Source organism: Pygocentrus nattereri, chromosome 10 (genome assembly GCF_015220715.1).
Source record: "Pygocentrus nattereri isolate fPygNat1 chromosome 10, fPygNat1.pri, whole genome shotgun sequence".
In the NCBI taxonomy this organism is placed as follows: Eukaryota; Metazoa; Chordata; class Actinopteri; order Characiformes; family Serrasalmidae; genus Pygocentrus; species Pygocentrus nattereri.
Window position 1 is genome coordinate 25,947,211 of NC_051220.1, and position 18,446 is coordinate 25,965,656.

At 37.8% G+C, this 18,446-nt stretch overlaps 1 protein-coding gene across 1 annotated transcript in view; it reads right to left on the bottom strand.

The window, feature by feature from the left end:
- Positions 1-1,776: 1,776 nt before the first annotated feature.
- kiz (kizuna centrosomal protein) overlaps positions 1,777-18,446 on the bottom strand; it is a 41,105-nt gene continuing 24,435 nt past the window's right edge. The window contains exons 10-15 of the mRNA XM_017699724.2: positions 17,177-17,342; positions 15,268-15,330; positions 12,196-12,291; positions 10,986-11,040; positions 3,237-3,286; positions 1,777-1,993 (exon numbers count right to left, since the gene is read on the bottom strand). Coding sequence (XP_017555213.1) covers positions 1,890-1,993; positions 3,237-3,286; positions 10,986-11,040; positions 12,196-12,291; positions 15,268-15,330; positions 17,177-17,342 — 534 coding nt within the window. The 3' untranslated portion in view covers positions 1,777-1,889. The remainder of the gene's footprint in view (positions 1,994-3,236; positions 3,287-10,985; positions 11,041-12,195; positions 12,292-15,267; positions 15,331-17,176; positions 17,343-18,446) is intronic.

The following is an 18,446-nucleotide window of genomic DNA, read 5'->3' on the forward strand; positions in this document are numbered from 1 at the left end:
AACTTGAACATCTGCTCATATTTCAATGACTGGATTACACTTCCACTTAAGCAGAAACACAAAACCAAAAAGAGTGTCATACACTGTGATTTAAGCAAAGAGGCCTCAATTTTTTAAATGCTATGAAGTATTTTGGTTCATGGATCCAGCATGAACCAGTGTACTTCATAAAGGAGTGACTTGCTGGTTAACTATTCAAGGTTTATGTGCACAACAGAAGAAACTGTGCATGGTTGCTGCAATAAAGCTATCCATTATGTCATTTGCATACGTTGCATACCACAAATTCAGAGATGCCTGCACTGGTTAGCATGATGATCACTGCTTCCCAGGCTAAGCTGCTTGAAGAGAAAGGTCCTTTAAAATGAGTTTATTGTGTTGTTAGAGATCAGCACAATGTTACGCTCGCACAGCACTATCTTCCACCACACAAGTATCTGTTGACATGATCCTTAACATAGACATTATGTGAGGGGAGCTTTTTAGCAAACTCCAAATGATGCAGACGGGTTTTTGGTGTGTGTGCCACTCCGGGGTCAAGGCTGGCTACAGCCATTACTGCTAATGAGTGTGGAGTCCTACTTTAGCAGGTTCAGCCTCATAAAGTCACCTAAAAGCTGACTAATGGAATCCTACTGATGGACTGAATGCCAGCGCTTTTATATTATTACAGGATTCCGTGCCTTTTTGCGCATGCTAAATATATTATCACACTGATAAAAACAAATGAACTTGGAAGCAGGAAAGGATTGTGAAGCAGACATAATACTCCCACCGCTCCAGATGCAAGTCACAGGTGATGAGGAATATTGATGGTCGGGGAAAACCGTTCCGGATATCAGCTTGTGTGTGCTGTTATTTTCAAGTCCATTAAAATGGCTGCACTTATTATCACTGATTAGCTGCTTCAAAAAAAGACTATTACACTAATGACATTGTCCTGGTGGACTGGCTTTGTTTAGAAACTCTATTGTATTTTAAATCTATATTTTTGAATTTGACTAAACAATTGCAAGTAAAATACATCATGAAATAGAGAAAACTGTCACCAACAATAAGGCAAAAGGAGACAATCGCAGCAAATTTACCAAATAAAGAACTATCACTAACATTGTATCAGTTTACACTATATTTTTACATGACCATGACTATATTAGAAATGATAAAAAACTGCCCTGTAATCACTTTCAGCAACCGAGCTGCCACAGCACTGAAGAGACACTAAAGACACATTAAGCACAAAAAAATACATATATGGTTTAAACTTTCTATAATTTAAAATGTTAGTAGCACATGGTTTCATATTTGATCGAAAGTAAGGTCTGCAGACTGGAATGCATTGTTGTGTTAAGCCATCAAATATTGTTCTTTTGCCACTACAAATATAGAGAGCATTTGTTTCTATATTGAGATGAGCGCGGCGCATTTTGTCCTTCTAAATGGGCCACAGGTACTTGAGCGAGTTCAAAGGTATTTCAGCAGCATCCAGAGAGGCCATTGTGCTCGGGCTTTTCAGAGGAGTTGACTCACAACATTCCACTCCAACTCTCTGACGCTAAAATGTGTTGAGATGCCTGCAACATCTGAAATGCATAATATTCACCACAGAGCAAAGGAATCACTTTAAAAACCAAGTTTAATCTATTTCAACCAGGCCCAAGTGTTGTTCAGTTAAAGAGACTCAAGCAGGGTTAAAACCATCATGTTTTGAAAACTCTCCACATTCTTTGCCCACAATAAAGAGGTTTCCCCTTATTTGTTTTCATGAAACATTAATATTATTTCTCAGTCAAGATTTGTGTTTACACATTTTTTATTTTTCAAAAAAGGCAGTTCATTACAGCACATTGACAGATGACTAAAAACTGCGATCTCTCGTTAGAGAAAACTTAATCATAAAAGTCATCAAAGTCATCATTACTGGCATTGTGGGACCGAGGACGTAAGGCCATTTCAATTTCAGAGTTGGAGTCATCTGAATCACCCCAAAACGCTGTGGAAAAAAAGTACAAAATTAATCTAGTATTGGAATAAGGATACTGAATAAGTGCTGTAATTGCTGCATTAAAAGAACTCATAAATATGCGTTTAGGAATAATGGTTTATCAATATATAGTGGTTTATCAATTACTAAACTCTAGCCACATTAATGCTCTTGCCTCTTGGTGATGTTTGAATTACTCTATTGCATTCATGTAACAAAATACATCCACTAGACTAAAAGGGGTTTTGCTATTCCAATACATGCATTTTTAAATGAACAGCCAAACAAGAAATGTTGGGAATCAGGAAAAAAATGCCACGGAAACTGTACATCGGTAAACTGCATGGAGCTAGAACAAGAAGTAATTCATACCCGATCGTTCACTGGTTTTAGGTATATATAATTCAACACATTACTAGCAGGCTTGTAGCACAATGACTTAACTGGCATACTCTAAATATTTTTAATATATTTCCATTCTTGCAGTACTATGCAAAAGATTTGGGCACCTGAGAAATAATATTTAAAAAGCTATTTGTCTGGGCAGTAAGTATTTAATTGCACAGAAAAATATGGATATTACAATGAATACAAATAGTATTAATACAATAAGTAGTGATTTTATGTATTTCAATGTGTTTGCTTAAGAATTTCCAAACCTAGTTATTATTTCTAGTTGTCATCCATGTTTTTCTCTAGCTCACAGTATATCAACTACTTTTTTGAAAAACAAAAAAGTGTTGTTAATTTATGCAGCATTAATGTTTACTTAAATATGCTCTAATGCTACAGTGTTTCAACACACTCGTCCAGATAAATGGTTTTAAACAGTTTGCTTAAGTGACTTTTGCACAGCTATAGCTCAGAGAGGATGCTGACATTTCCTATAATGTTAAATGCAGTATCAGTCTTTGTGTCCTGACATTCTCTGTGGTTTAAATATTTGTTAAAATCTTTCTTTGCCTTACTCAAATAAAATGTCCTACAAACAAATACTACGATGAATTCAAATAGCTGTAAATGTGAATAACAATGTCTAGCCCTCACATATACAAGTAGTTTCAGCAATAATAAAATCCTACTCACCCAGGTAACTCACGTTAACTGAGGCAACCTGACCAAACTAGTTAAGCCCTTAGAAATTACTAAAAATGGAATTTTGTGTGCATGTTTTTCCGCTACTGAAAAGCACTGTTGTTTTGCAGAGATTACTGTTGCAAACATATCATTGTCTTTTTAATAGTTGTCTTACCTTTGGACTGAACCGCAGAGAAAGCCTGGACTTTGGTCTTAGGATCCTCCCTGTAACAAAATGATTGTCACAATTATTTATATATATATATATATATATATATATATATATATATATATATATATATATATATATATATATACATACATACATACATACATACATACATACATACATACATACATACATACATGCATACATACATACACACACACACACACACACACACACACACACACACATATATATATATATATATATATATATATATATATACACAAAAGTCAGGTAATAGCAATGGTGTACGAGGTAAAATAATGCAATACGACACCGATAGAACTGCAGTTGGAAAATGAAAAACATTTTCAGATTGTTCCAAACCAATTTATTTATTTATTTATTTTTGCACCATTGAACCACTTTTCTGTTACTGTTACTCTGTATAAACATTTCATGAAGAATGGATTAAGCTGTAATAAAGTCTTATTACATTAACAAACATTAAAGTGAAGAACTTTTTGTGTAGTTACCATTTCAGAGGTGAGGTTTTTGTTTTTGGAGGTGAGGTACTCCACAGATAGCACAGTTGTTCTGAGGTTCTGATCAAAACCTAATGTTTTTTTGGATACTTAAGCAAACCCAGAAGAGCGCCATTTCCCTGCTAAGACCATTTTCAGATGGGCAGAGTGGCCAAATAAACTTCCTTGACTCCTTTTCTAATTGTGCTGAAGGACCCAGTCAAGGCCCTCTTTATTCATAAGTGATCTGAGCGCAGGGTTGCTGGGTTCCCATAGCATCAGTGATATCTCTATGTAAATGAGTGACCCCTGGCAAGCCTTTGATCTGAAGCAATGCATATGCAAGAGCCCGCGCTACTTTTCATACAGGCTTCCTCTTCAATTTAAATCAGCACAGCGCCTATTCAGGCCTTAACAATGTCGTCTTCGGCTTCATCTTTATCAGCATCCTCTGCTTTATTGTATATCCATATTGTTTATTCTGATCTTTTCTCTCTTTTTTGTGTGGACAGCTAGTAAACATTCTCCAAGAAAACCAAACTAAAAAAATGGTTTACTGAACTATGCTGACCAACAAAAAAGACTGACATCAATCTAGATTCACAGGTTCAACTGCGCTTGTCCTTGGCATTGCCAAGAGCTATGCAGAGCTACCCTTATTGTAACTCTATATATCTGTAATAGATGTACAGAAATAAACACATAGTGATTTCTGTACTCATTTTATTTACAGCAGCAGCTTTGACCAGCATCTATAGGATTATTTAGGAGGCATCCTTGGCTTCATTGCTTGTCCAACAGTAAGCCAAAAGGACCCAGTTTCAAGGTTAAAGGAAACACACATACAGTTCACAAAAAAGAAATCAGAGATATGAATTTGCTGTCCGAGGTAACGGGGTCATATGTCATCAATAAAGCCCATGACATATCTTTTGTCAGAGCTATTTGGCAAGATGAGCTAGTTATGATCAGGTTTAGCTCTGCATATCTCAGCAAGGCCTTTACGATGTTTTAAACGCAAGCCTAGATGCAAAGGGACAAATGTCCCACCCCACAGCCTTAATAAAGAAAAACAAGCAAACAAAACCTGCATTATTGGAAGGTCTTATTAATAATGAAAACAAAAGCTATTTTTATTACACCCTTACATATTTCATACAACCTTAAAAACACAGACATGTTCTGTGTTGAGTGTAAGGACAAAAGCACACTCACCTGCACATTTTACACATATGTCCTGCATATCATATACTGTCATATGCAAATGTTTTGGCACCCAGGCCAAATGACATTGTTGTTTTTCTTTTTGTTTGTTTAAGTGAAATAATGACAGTTAACACATAAGTTAACACATCCTTTCACAGAGAACACGATTCTGTACAGTTAATACACAGTCATTACTTATGTGCTGAATTTAACACATTGGAAAACATAAAATATGGCACATTTTATATCATTATTATGATATTATATTTATTATAATTTGTTTGGTCCCTGTAGATGATGTGTTAACTTATTTTCACTTAGAAAAACAGACTTACTGAAAAGATTTAAACTTTTTTACTTCTATAATAATAATAATAATAATAATAATAATAATAATAAAAATAATAATGACTAGCTGAGGGAGTTTGATCAAACTAGAAATACTTGACTTCCTCAAGGAGAGCTTTGGAAATGGTTAAGCAACTCACAACTGGTTAACAAACTCATACGTATAACAATGCATTGTTTATTTGCTTTTGTTCTAATGTTAGTTTTGTTTTTTCTTACAAATAAAATGCTTAGTGCCCAGATGGCATTATGTATAAATTTTACAGATGCTTAAGCCTTTTTCACAGTATAGTACAAATATAAGGCACTATCAGAAACATTACAACAAATTATACAATATGAGAGACATATGTATGTATGTATACATACGCCATGAGTATTTGTATTTCACGCTCATATGCAGTACTGCAATTCCACTACAAACAGACCACTGAATATTTCTGTAATTTTCCTTTTAGCAGTGGCAAAATATAAACATTAAAACAATATATAGAGGCAAAAGAGATAAAGTCCATTCCACTACAAATAAAAGGTAAAATTTGCAGCAGCGTTTTTTTTTAACTGCTAGAAAATCCACAACAACATTTGAACCTTTTTTCTCTATAGACATAACAAGCACAATAATAAATCCATATTTCAGGGCGCAAATTGGGCTATTCTTTTATATAACTTGCGTGCCATGGGGACGCTCCATCAGATGCTGCTCTTCAGACAGGGACGGGTCTGATTTCAAGACACGATTACCATAGAGAGCTGCGGATGCCACTGACCCCTCCAGTCTAATATTCCATTTCCATAAACATTTATGCCAGTTCATCTTGCACTGAGGTTCACTTAATTGAGGCAACGAATCTGAATATGTAAGACTGGACCGGGATGTTTGGCTGAGTCTCATACACAGAGGTGAATGTAATGTGTAAAATGATGCAAATTACCACTTTGACGGAAACCTCTTTTTTGCCTCCGCTATGGTGCTTGTTTTTTTTCCCCCCATCCTCACTGTTGCACATTGTTTTGTGCATTTGGGTGTATTTGTGATATTGGACGCAGAGTGCCCCTGTTCATTTTCGTGTGAGCAGTTTATACATTAATATATGGCATGTGTGGGTTGCTGTTATGAATTTGAACTTGTTGGATTCACTATGCTACATGTAAATAGACAGTGTTCCAGGCTTGGCATCTGGGCAGTCATTTTCATAATGCCACTGATCTCAAATGATTGTAGCTGCGTGATTAAACACAAAAAAATGAAAGGTCATGGGAGATGAGAATGTTTCTCTGCTCTAACATTGTTTTTGAAAAGAAAGAAACAAGTAGTCCCTGAACTATGTTCATTACTAGCCATCACTTATTTCACTTAAGCACGTCTCTCTTAAGACATGCGTTAAAACAAAATGTATGATGGCAGGAATGCAAGGAAGCAGCGAAAGAAAGCAAGAAAGAAAGCAAGGGAAAAAAAAGAAAGAAACAGTCTCGTTGAGACATGATAAGACATAACAAAAGAATTTGCATCTCAGCAGAGCAGGTCAAGAATCATTTCAAGCTGACAATCACTATTATAATGAGTTCCTCATGGTTAAGGACAGTTCCCTTTATTTACATGGCTTTAAAAATAAATAAATAAATAAAATCTACCACCCACACAAAAATGCTAATAGCATATGCACTCTGGAACAATGTTTGTGTAAGGGTGCAAAAATGAGGCAGCGCCGCCATTCTCACCTCCTCCTACACTCATCCCAGCACTGACCTGCAACAGCACTGATTTAGGATTGATTAGGCAGCCACAGCGCACTGTGGGGGGCTCACAATGAGGTAATTACTGGCAGATAAGCAGCTGGAGCGCCCTCTATGTGCCATGGCCTGGAACCCATGCACTCTCTCTTAGCAAGCCTAAGTATGACTGCTCTCTGCTGGCTGAGCAGAACAACTACAGGAGGAGAGGGGATGGTTTCATACACAGTGGAGGTGCATCCATATAGTTCTCTGAAATTTACGTGATCGGTTTATTTCAGGATGTGCTGATAGTCTGAATTATGAGAGCAGCCACTTTGACACTGTTAGTGAACATTAAAAGTTAAAAAGGGGTAAAAACAAAGTGCAATACAAAGTGCAAAAACATTAACAAACTAACAATCAGATGTTTAGTTTTTTCGTTTTAAAAAAGAATGTCTTTTAGATGATATGAAAATTTCATAAGAAATGGACCAATAAAAATAGTAAAATATATAATTATATGTAATCTGCAAAATGATAAACTTTTCTTCATTTTTACGGTTTAACCATCTTAATGTCAAGTTTTTTCAAGTAATCGGTACAATCTACATTATTAGATATATTATGCTTTTTATATGATGTGAGTAGTCAAGATCAAGAGTGAGTAGTGGTAAAATTTGGAAAGAACACTTAAAGGTTCTATATAGAAAATGGTATATATATGGTATGTATGTGTGTATGTGTATATATATATATATGGTTTTACACACATACACACATACATACCATATATATATACACCATTAACTATATAGAACCTTTAAGTGTTCTTTCCAAATTTTACCACTACTCACTCTTGACTTAATATAATGAAGCACTGATTAAGTCAAACCAGGTTTTAGATGGTAACAATAAAATACAAATAACAAAATACAAATGAAACTGGGCTGCCATGAGAAGAGGGTTGGATATGGTTAAACAAGCATACTGACATGGATAAAGTCACTGCTTACTTTATTAATCTTATTTGCATCTATCTTAATATTAGTACTTTTCAGAGCGGTTAAGTACTAATTGACTAGATAAATAGCTTTATAAGTATGATTTTCTCAGGTGGCTAAAACTTCTGCAGAGTACTGTATCCTTGAGGAAGCCCAGTACTTACATTTACCATACAAAGGACTACTTGCACAGTATAATGGCCATATTATCCCAACAGAGTCTTTCCTTAAATAAAATCAGGTGAACTGCTGGTATAATTTAACAAATCAGTCAAATGTATTCTGCAACTGTATTCGTTTCGGAAAGATAATGTTTTAAAAAAAAAACCTTTTATTGTGTTTTTGTTTATTACTGACCTCTATGTATATTAAAATATAAAAAAGTGCATTATATATATATATATATATATATATATATATATATATATATATATATATATATATATATATATATATAAATTTATAATTACTGCACAGGGTTTGTTTTGGCAATTGCCAGAACAGAGCACAAAGAAGCAGAGTGACCCCCACTGGCTGCTACTGATAAATGCTACCACAAACGTGTCTCTCTCTCTCTCTCTCCCTCTCTCCCTCTCTCCCTCTCTCTCTCCCTCTCTCCCTCTCCCTCTCTCTCTCTCCCTCTCTCTCTGTCTCACATGTGCAACATGCACACCCACTAATTCACAAGTGTCTAGCTGATGGGTCAGGAGGACTATTGTTAGAAAGTGTGTTTGTGTGTGTAAGCATTACCTCCTGCTTCCCCACCAGCAGCCACACAACTCTCACTGCAGAGCAAGTGTGTGTGCGTCTCAAACAGTTTACACTGCAAACAAAAAATACTCTAAAAAAAAAAAAAGAGTATCCTCAAGGCTCCACCTCACTGCATTCACGCCATGACCTGGATTCTGCTATAATAAACAAGTAACCAACTACATAAATAAATAAGCAACCTATGATGCAGCTCTCAGAGCCAGAGCACATGCCTACAGTAGAGGAGGACACAATGGCAGCAGGAGAGGAGGAAGCTGTGGCATGCACCCCTAAACAAAGGAGGGGAACAAGTGGTCTTTACATGGAGTGCAGCTGCTTATTCCAACTCTCTCGGTCCAGCATCATGCCTTTCATCCACACTTGAGCACCAAGCGCCGCTGCTTCACTCGCCACAATGCCGGCCAAAGATTTAGAATGGCCCATCCTTAATAAACTGTAGCTGATCTGTCTGCTTCCACTGTCATTAACAAATACAGGACCCAGAAAAAAAAACAAAAAAAAACAAAACTATGCTCTATAAAAAGTATCTGCCAGCAATACACAGGGCTGGCAGACTGCTGGGTGGGTGCGGGGCTCTTGGAATAAGAGGAATATGAAAGACCCCAATTCTCTCCAGTGGCATAATAGTGAAATGAGCACATATAAATGTGTTAAGAGTATCTCTTGCATCTTGTATGGACTGCATGTATTTAATCTGGAAAGCTTATTAAGGGCCGAGTCATTGCTATGCAAAGCAGCGCCCGGCGCTTTTCTCTGCTCCTTTCAGCCGAGTGCAGTGTTTGGCCAATAGGCCTGGCCCCCCGCCTCCCATTGGGCATTCATAACATGCAACATTTGCACAATGTATCTCTCAAAGGCTGCTGAATAGGGAGCCTTAATACTCATGTAAACAACTGCAAACCAATTACTTAATGAATCGGCCCCACACATAATGAGGAGCAGCACAAAGGCCCATAAATGCATTTTTTGCACCAAAGCCCCTGCTTTAAACTCCAATCCCTCAGCTGTAGCCTCGGCTTAACTGCCACATCGTAATTATGGCTAAGACAACAGAGAGGCAGCCATTTTTTTTTTTTTTTTTTGGATTTTGGGCCCAGCCAGCGTCTTTTGATGTTACTCATCAGCTCAGTGACAAAATAACAGCAATAAGTGAGAGACAGAAAGAGAGAAAGAGAGGGGGGGGGGGCAGAGAAAGAGGGAGAGAGAGAGTGAGAGAGAGACGAGCACATGTTCTGCCAGTGTTCGAGTGCAGAGCACTTGTGGAAGCAATAAAGCGCAAGAAGTGACTACGGTAAGAGGCATTCTCGAACACGGGAAAATGAAAGCATTCTCTAGGAAACTACACAGTAGTGAAAATATCTTTCACTCTTTAGATTGTTGTGATTTAAAACCAAATAAAAACAAATGTAAACAAAGCACTGTAATCTCATGACAAAAAATAGAGGTGAAGGGTAGGGTCCTACTGAACACATTCTGGGAAGTCCTCAGTGGCTAGTGACTATGAGGTGGGGTGTGTTGGGGGGGTTATGATCTGAAAGCATCTCGCTCTGGCGATGGCTCATGTTTATTAATGCATCCATTCATTGGACAGGCCATGGCATCCATCAGAGAGCGCTGATAGAGTGTGGCCATTATGCCCTTCCCTCAGCTAATAGTCTATGCTAGCCAGAAGAGAGAGACAGAGAGAGAGAGATGGAGAGCGAGGGAGAGAGAGACAGAACCACAGAGAGAGAAGGCAGCAGGCAGTCAGAGAGAGAAAGAGTAGGCGATTGAGTTAAAAAAAAAATTAAATAAATAAATAAAAGCAGCACGGAGGAGGGAGAGGTAGAGCAGGGGCAGTAGACTTCTGGCCCTTGTGTCCGCACGACGCTTGGTAATCACATGAAATCAAAGACGATTACTCCTCATAATGTTTGCCCACCCATTACCTGCCCTAATGCATTCACAGTGAAGAGGCGCATCAGCACGGAGAGTGCATTTCTTAGCTGATTGTATGAAGATCTATTGATGTGCAAGCCAAAATATTCTTCTCTTGAGCTTCTGCCATTCAAAGCCCTGATTTGGAAAGGCAATCAAATATATCATTTGCCGCATGGAGATGCTTAGAATAAGAAAGTGGTGAGCTCAACTAACAGGCGCAGTGCACAGGAGCTTTCTTTCACATTACATTAGCATGTATTGTTCCTTACCGTGACTCTTGATGGAGCCTCTCACTCTTTTCTGTTTTTTTAGTATTGGAGAAACCTTAGAAGAATGAAAGGAAAGTTAAAAAAGCAGTTCTATGTGATCTATGTGAACATAGTACAACCTTGTTACAGGATGTATTGACAATATGCTACCATACATAGAACATTGTATTTTTTATTTTATACACCTGCTAGTTCTGATGGCACAGTCAACTGGTGAAGTGAAGCAGCAGTTTTTCTCCATAATAACTTTATCATTTAGCTGAGCACTAGTTTCTAATTAACAACTCACTTTACGTTGCAGCTAACTGTTACTATGTAGTGTGCAGAAATACAGAAATGTACACATTAGAATAACTTCTACAAGATAATCTTTGACCTGCAGCCTGTTTGGTCAGTTACTAAAGAGTGAGACAACAGAACTACACCGAATTCCAAACCAGCTATTGCAAGGTTTTTTTTAGATTGCGGCTGAATCCTCAGAACAATTAAACAAAGTAGAAAGTAAAGTAGAAATGCAGAAATCCAGAAATGAATAGAATTCGTTTTAGCAAAGAAGTTGGGCTGTGAAATACTCATCTTTAAAGTACTGAAAAACATGAGCTGAACATGATATTCTGGGCAGTTTTAGGGCTCTATCAGTAACACAAAAGGCTACTATGTTTTTGGTGAGAAGAACTGCCAGTTTTAAAGCACATTTGATACTATGGGGATTCACTTTTCTCTTTATTTTGCAGAACTGCTGTATAAAAATAATGGAACACATAGATAACATCATGACCTGCAGTACATGCCTTCAGCTTGTTCCTGCAAAAGTTCTGGCACAATTAATATTTTACTGTCTTATATTTCTATTATGTAAAACTCTGCAAATAAATAGAAATTTTGTACTAAAATCGTCAGAAACATACCATATTTAAGTTGTAAATATGTAAAGAATGCGTTAACTTATTTTTAATCAATAAAACATGCAATTTAACTGGGGGTGTTTACATGTTTGCATACAACTATAAACCTTTTACGATAAACAGTAAAAATGGCAAAAAAAAAACGTATATTAAATTATATTAACATTAAATCGAACATTTTATTTCTGAAAAGTTAAAATTTTGGAGATAGTTTCATCCTGACAATGAGGATATTCATATTTTACTATATACTAAAAAAATTGCCTGAATTTTGTGTATAGCGCCAGGATGCTGAGTCCAGTTACCTGATAGCTCCAAGTCAGAACTGCCCTCCTCCTGTGTGTTTCTCCACTGTTTCTCTTGTGTGACTGATTGTTTAAGCAGCTGATATGCTTTTGTCTCTGGAAAAAAAGAAAAAGATACACACAAAATCGGCTGATCAAATATTTGTGCAAGACCTGGGCTTCCAACTTTCCAAAGTATCCGTGTTTGACAAACCAACAGGACCCTTTGAGGGCTCTGATGAGCAAAGAGAGGAGGAGGAGAACACAGAGAGACAGCACTAAACTATTGATTTAGTCCACAGACAGACAGCCGTCGCTGCGCAACAAGCGTACCATCCTTTTGTGTTATCACTACATCTGTTAGACTTCTATTCAGACAAACTGTCCTTCAGTCTCTACAAACTCTAAATGGAAGACAGTGGTGATAGAGCAACTTCAATCCAAACTGCAGTCTCTTTACTCAAGATTAATCATAGGCGGAAAATGAAATTTGGCTTTTTGCTTCAGGTCTGCTAGCACTGCAGACTGTTGAAGTTAAATCCTTGTGAGTGAATGTCTGTCTGTTTGATCACTTTTTCCCATTTATGCGCACTTTATAGCTTCCAACATAACACACTTCTAGCATTTTATTTGATTTTCGCCCGGCTTGAACTTTTGTAAAGCCTATTCAATGCAACATTCGGGTTAGCCACAGTGATGTAGGTTAGCTACAGTAACACGTTGATTAACGATGCTTATTTATTCCCTGTAGTGATTTGTGAAAAGTGCTCCAGTAATTACTCAAAAAAGTAATCAATTCCTAATTGGTTCTCTCAAACTGCAAGGGAAAACAAACGCACACACACACACACACACACACACACACACACACACACACACACACACACACACACACACTTCTAAGCCGCTTCTCCTTCTGGGTCGCAGGGGGTGCTGGAGCCTATCCCAGCGGTCATCGGGCAGAAGGCAGCATATACCCTGGACAGGTCGCCAGTCCATCGCAGGGCAGATAGACAAAAAGACAGACATATTCACTCACACACTCACACCTAGGGGTAATTTAGCATGTCCAATTAGCCTGACTGCATGTCTTTGGACTGTGGGGGGAAACCGGAGTATCAGGAGGAAACCCACACAGACACAGGGAGAACATACAAACTCCACACAGAAAAGACCCTGGTCACTCGGCTGGAGAATCAAACCCCGGCCCTGCTTGCTGTGAGGTAACAGCGCTACCCACCACATCACTGTGCCGCCCACAAACAGAAAAATATTATAAAAATGTACTTATTACTTTACTTCTAAGATACTCTCTAAAACTCATACAATCTGTACAGACTTTAAAACCTCTGGGAAATCAAAATAAAGAAAGTGCAGGAAATATAATTTAAAAGGCCTGTCACTAGCCCTGTCTGTGCTCTGAACACACAGTCAGTTATGCTTGATTACATTATGATTGGCTAATGCTATAAACACCTATAAACCAGTCAGTAGACACAGTCTAAAAACAGCTACCTGAAAACGCCTTAAGGCTTATGTTTTATTCATACACTCTTGAATGTAAATCAAGTCTGGCTGGTTTAGATGAGGTGGGGATCTATCATCATCTTCTATCAGTTTAACCTTAGCAAGATTAGATGCTTCAACAGGTTGTTCACTGAGTTTACAGGACTTGCATGCACCATGCCGGTCATATGATGCATGCACCATGCCGGTCATATTCACTTTTAAAGTCAAGCAGTCAGTTGTCGCAGGCAACACACGCACATGCAAAGTACATACATGGACTGGCATAAATAATTTATATACAGCGAATGTATGTTTTGAACATATCCTGTGTAATTAATATTATTCTCCTAAAGACATAAGTAATGCAACTAAAAGAATCTTTGTTAAGGTACATCACACTCCTATGTCACTGCTATCCCCAACTATGTTTATGAATAAGTGATAGTCATCATTCATTAAAATTTGAATGAAAAAAATTGTATATCAAGCAAAGAAATTAAGTTTTACTATTGCATTAATACATGTAAAGAAATAAAACACAACAAACAGCTGCATAAAACATTCTAGCCTAAACAACTGAAAAGTCCTCATTTAAACATCCGTAAGTCATCATAAAACTGATTATGAGTCATGCCTTCAAAGTATACAGCTCAGCTCCATGCAAAGAGGACAAAATATACAGCAATGCCCCATTATCTCGATGTTCTTAGTACTGTTGACATGTAACTTTCAATATCGCAACAGCGTATTTGCATTTCTCATTTTAATGACTGAGAAATCCAGGCATTAGTTACATGCAGAACATTTGAAAGTGGCTTTCATGTATGCTACATGGCTTACATAAACACCATTGTGCACATACAGCAATGGATATAGACATGAAAAAGGTTATATTTAGGTGGTTGGGGTGTTTGCTGTGATGACTGCAAAAGAAACTGCACACTAAGTCCCCACTGTCCGCCTGTAAACATCTCCTAAGTAGGCAGCGCCAGCGGAGGCTGTTTTTGTACTACCATGCCTTTGATTAGTTGCAGTGAGAAACTGGACTTCTTTCTGTTGGCCGTGCACTTTGGGGAGGCCAGCAGATGAAAGGCACAGTATGAAATCAGATAGCCAAGTGGAATAATGGACAGTTTTACATTTCTGAGCCCGGTGCTGGGGACTTGCTACCCTGGACTCTTAAAGACATGCCTTCACATCCAGTCTTTTCAAGTCTGCTTCTAGCCGCCATTGTTTAGAAGATAATGAGAACCAATGCCGGATCTCGTGCGGCACCCCCCACTCGGCCAGCGGACAATTAAACAGCCGCATTATGCTGCCCGAGAAGCTCGGTTTCACCCGTACCGAGAAGGGAAGGTGGGGTGGGGGGGGATGTTACAGACAAGCTTGTTTTCTCTGCCGATAATTAGAGGACCTGCTCTACTCTTCAGGTGGGACTTTGACCCCTGATTCACCTTGATCATCCTTCCACAGCTATCCATTTGGGGAAAAAAGGGGACCCCCCATTATCCACTGAGGCAAGAGAAAGACAAAACAAGCACAGAAGAACTCCCAAACGGGCGGTTCTCGGCACTGCCTTTTTACCTCTAATAGGAATACTTTCCACAGGGCTTTGGTCGGCTCTGTCCTCTTCACCACTTTGTACTCCTGGAAGAAAGGAGAGAGAGAGAGAGAAAGCATAGCTCAGTGAGAGGGGGAGAACAGGAGAGAGAGAATGAGAGAGAGACAGAGAGAGACAGAGAGAGAGAGAGAGAGAGAGAGAGAGAGAGAGAGAGAGAGAGAGAGAGACAGAGAGAGAGAGAGAGATGCAGGGGGGCTGTTGAGCAGCCTTTTTGTGTTTAAAGGGGAAAAAAGGTCCACAAGGCTTTATCAGATAGAAGAAATGGAATTCTGAAACTGTGTTTTCTCCTGAGGACCACAAAGCCCCAGCACCCTGCTGTATCTTCTACTAGGATGGGAGACGCTATATTGAGATTTTCCATCACAGCATTATGCTTACAGCATGAGCTTGTCTGTCTGGTTATGGAATACTTATAGTTTTCCTCTCTGACCTGTGGGGCAGCAAGTGCTGCAACTGTCTGGTTAAACTACTGCTTAAAGTGGGCGTTGGCTCTTAGTTCCACTTGGTTCTCTTGGTATCGGCTATAACAGCAAATAAGTTGCAACCTTTTCAGCTTCTGCCTACTCACTAAACAGCAGACAAGAATCTCTAATTAATACTGATAGAACAGTATTCTCTGCATGATAAAAATTGTAATAATATTCACTTATTACACCCTGCCCCCACACAAGGCAAATTAACATAACTTCAGTAACGCTTGGAATTCATAAAATACATCTTGTTGAAAATGTAATCATCATACATTAATACAATCTATAAATTTTGAGTCATAATCTTTGTTTAAATCCTGAGTTTGGAGTAGTAGGGGATAATGTACAGCAAGCACGTCATTGTTCCAAAGAAAGCACTACAATGTGGTTAAGATCTAAGGTCTAATACACAGTACTTACCACAGGGCCACTTAGCCCACCGCTAATTTTAAATAATTTGGTTGACCATTTTTTACAAAAACAAAAAGCTCTAGGGTTAATAACATCACAACAGGCAAGCATAGACCTACTTGCAATTGTAATACTAAAGGAAAATTAATTCATCAAATCAGTGTGAAACAATGCCGGAGACAAAATCATCTATGAAATCTTGTGAAATCAAGTAAAGAGAGGTGTATTTATTCAAATACAGGAGCAGTCAAACTCATTTTAGTATTCATTTACTTAATCAAGTATCAAGTTTGCAAAAGTTTGAACATGAATTACAAGTGTCTGCAGATTTTATTCCACAATTGATTTTTTCAATTTTTCATACTTTTTATGAGTTTAACATATTAGGAAAAAAAGGCACATTCTTTCCTGCAATATGTTAAATATGTTAAATTGAGCAAATAAGCAGTAATTGTGCATTACATTTTTCAGCAGTGTTTTCTGTGTAAGGATATGTTAACTTATTTTCACAACAAAACCTGTAAAACCTGTTAGGGCGCCCAAACTTTGCCACACCATCCATCATGTTTTCTATTGTCAATTTAAAAAATGTTATTCACAGAGTATGCACTGTAGAACAGAGAATGTTAGAATATAAGCAGCTGATATTACACTTCACCTCAAGTGAAGTGTCATATCTAAGTTACACGATATGGGAATATTTAAAACAAAAAAGATTGTTTATAGTGTAAAACTTTCATTTTGATGGTCAACTGGTGGTATGTTAAACCACATATGCCTGAAACATGGAGATAAATCACAAAATCAGCCCAAAGATGAGGTATGGATCAGCATTAATGCTAACTGTACCCAAAAAGAACAGTAAACCTTACATGTCATTTTTTTTATTCATAAAAGCACAAAATGTGTTCTCATTGTGATATTCAAGTACTATTTCTTTACAAATGGAGATATTCAAACAATCTCAGAATATTCCCAGACTTGCACTGACCTTGTGTGCCAGTGGCGTTAAATGATTTCTTGGAGAGTCTGGCCAGTTTGATCTCCACGCTGTCATGCAGGAGTGAGGGTAAGCTGCTACACGAGGACTCCTCACTCTCTGACAAGTGATGTGTTTCAGCTGCACGGGTCAAAAGCCTCTTCAACAGCACTTCGGCCTGTATCCCAAACACACACACACAGAAACACCTGTAACTCCAGACACCTCAAACCAGACTGAGCTTTGTCCAGCATTCTGATCCTGGGTAAATTATATTTTGTACCACTTACAGTCAGAGACCTATGATGGGACAAGAGTGATATCAAATTCAGGATTTATTTGATTGTTTTGTCACCAATTGCATAACTGATAACACTATTCAGACAATGGGGGTGTTATCAGTTGAGGAGATCCTGGCCACCTCATCCACTTAAGATATCTCTTTACAGAAAATGTTGCAAGATCAGAAGGAAGATGTTACAAGAAGAAGTTGAAGCCTGATAGTTGATGATGACATCTTTGAACATATCTCCAAACCCATCACTGTAATCAGAGAAAAGGGAGTCTATCTATTCTTCAAAGCCCACCACTCAAATGGAGATGTCTGTTTGTAGCTTTTAATGAGCAGTAATGTTGGAAGCATTAGTTGATCAACAGATCTGAACACTCAAACACTTCAAATATGTGATTCTAACATTTCAATAGCGATCTACAGATCAATAAAAAATGTCAGTGCATACAGAGATTAACAGAACAGACTCTGACACAAGCATAGAGTTTTAATGTTCTATGCAAAACTCTTCCATTTATTTAATTTTCAGTCAAACAACCATCAAGTACAAGTCACTCATTTTTAAGCTTTTGGAAAAAAGTAGAAAAAAAAGAAAATTACACATGTTCAAAAGCTGAATATAATTATATTTTACAGTATTTAGTATGTTGAACATTTAGTGTGCCTTTATTACAGTTTTCATTCTTGGGAGACATGCTGTATTCAAAGAAATCAGCTACGATATTATTGCACACCTCCAAAGTTTTCTGGTTCTCATGACACATAATCCCAATTGCAAATTTAGACTTCACAGCCCATAATACCTTAATCCATATCTTAGATGCCTAGTTTTGATGACGTAGTGCAAATTTTCTTTTTTTCCTTTTCTCAGTTACGGCTTCTTCACAGCTACACACTCTTTAGACTGATTGTACTGTGATGTCTTCTCACAGTGGAAGGATACACAGAACTTCCTAAGGATATTTTCAGATCTGAAGAAGAGTGGAGCTT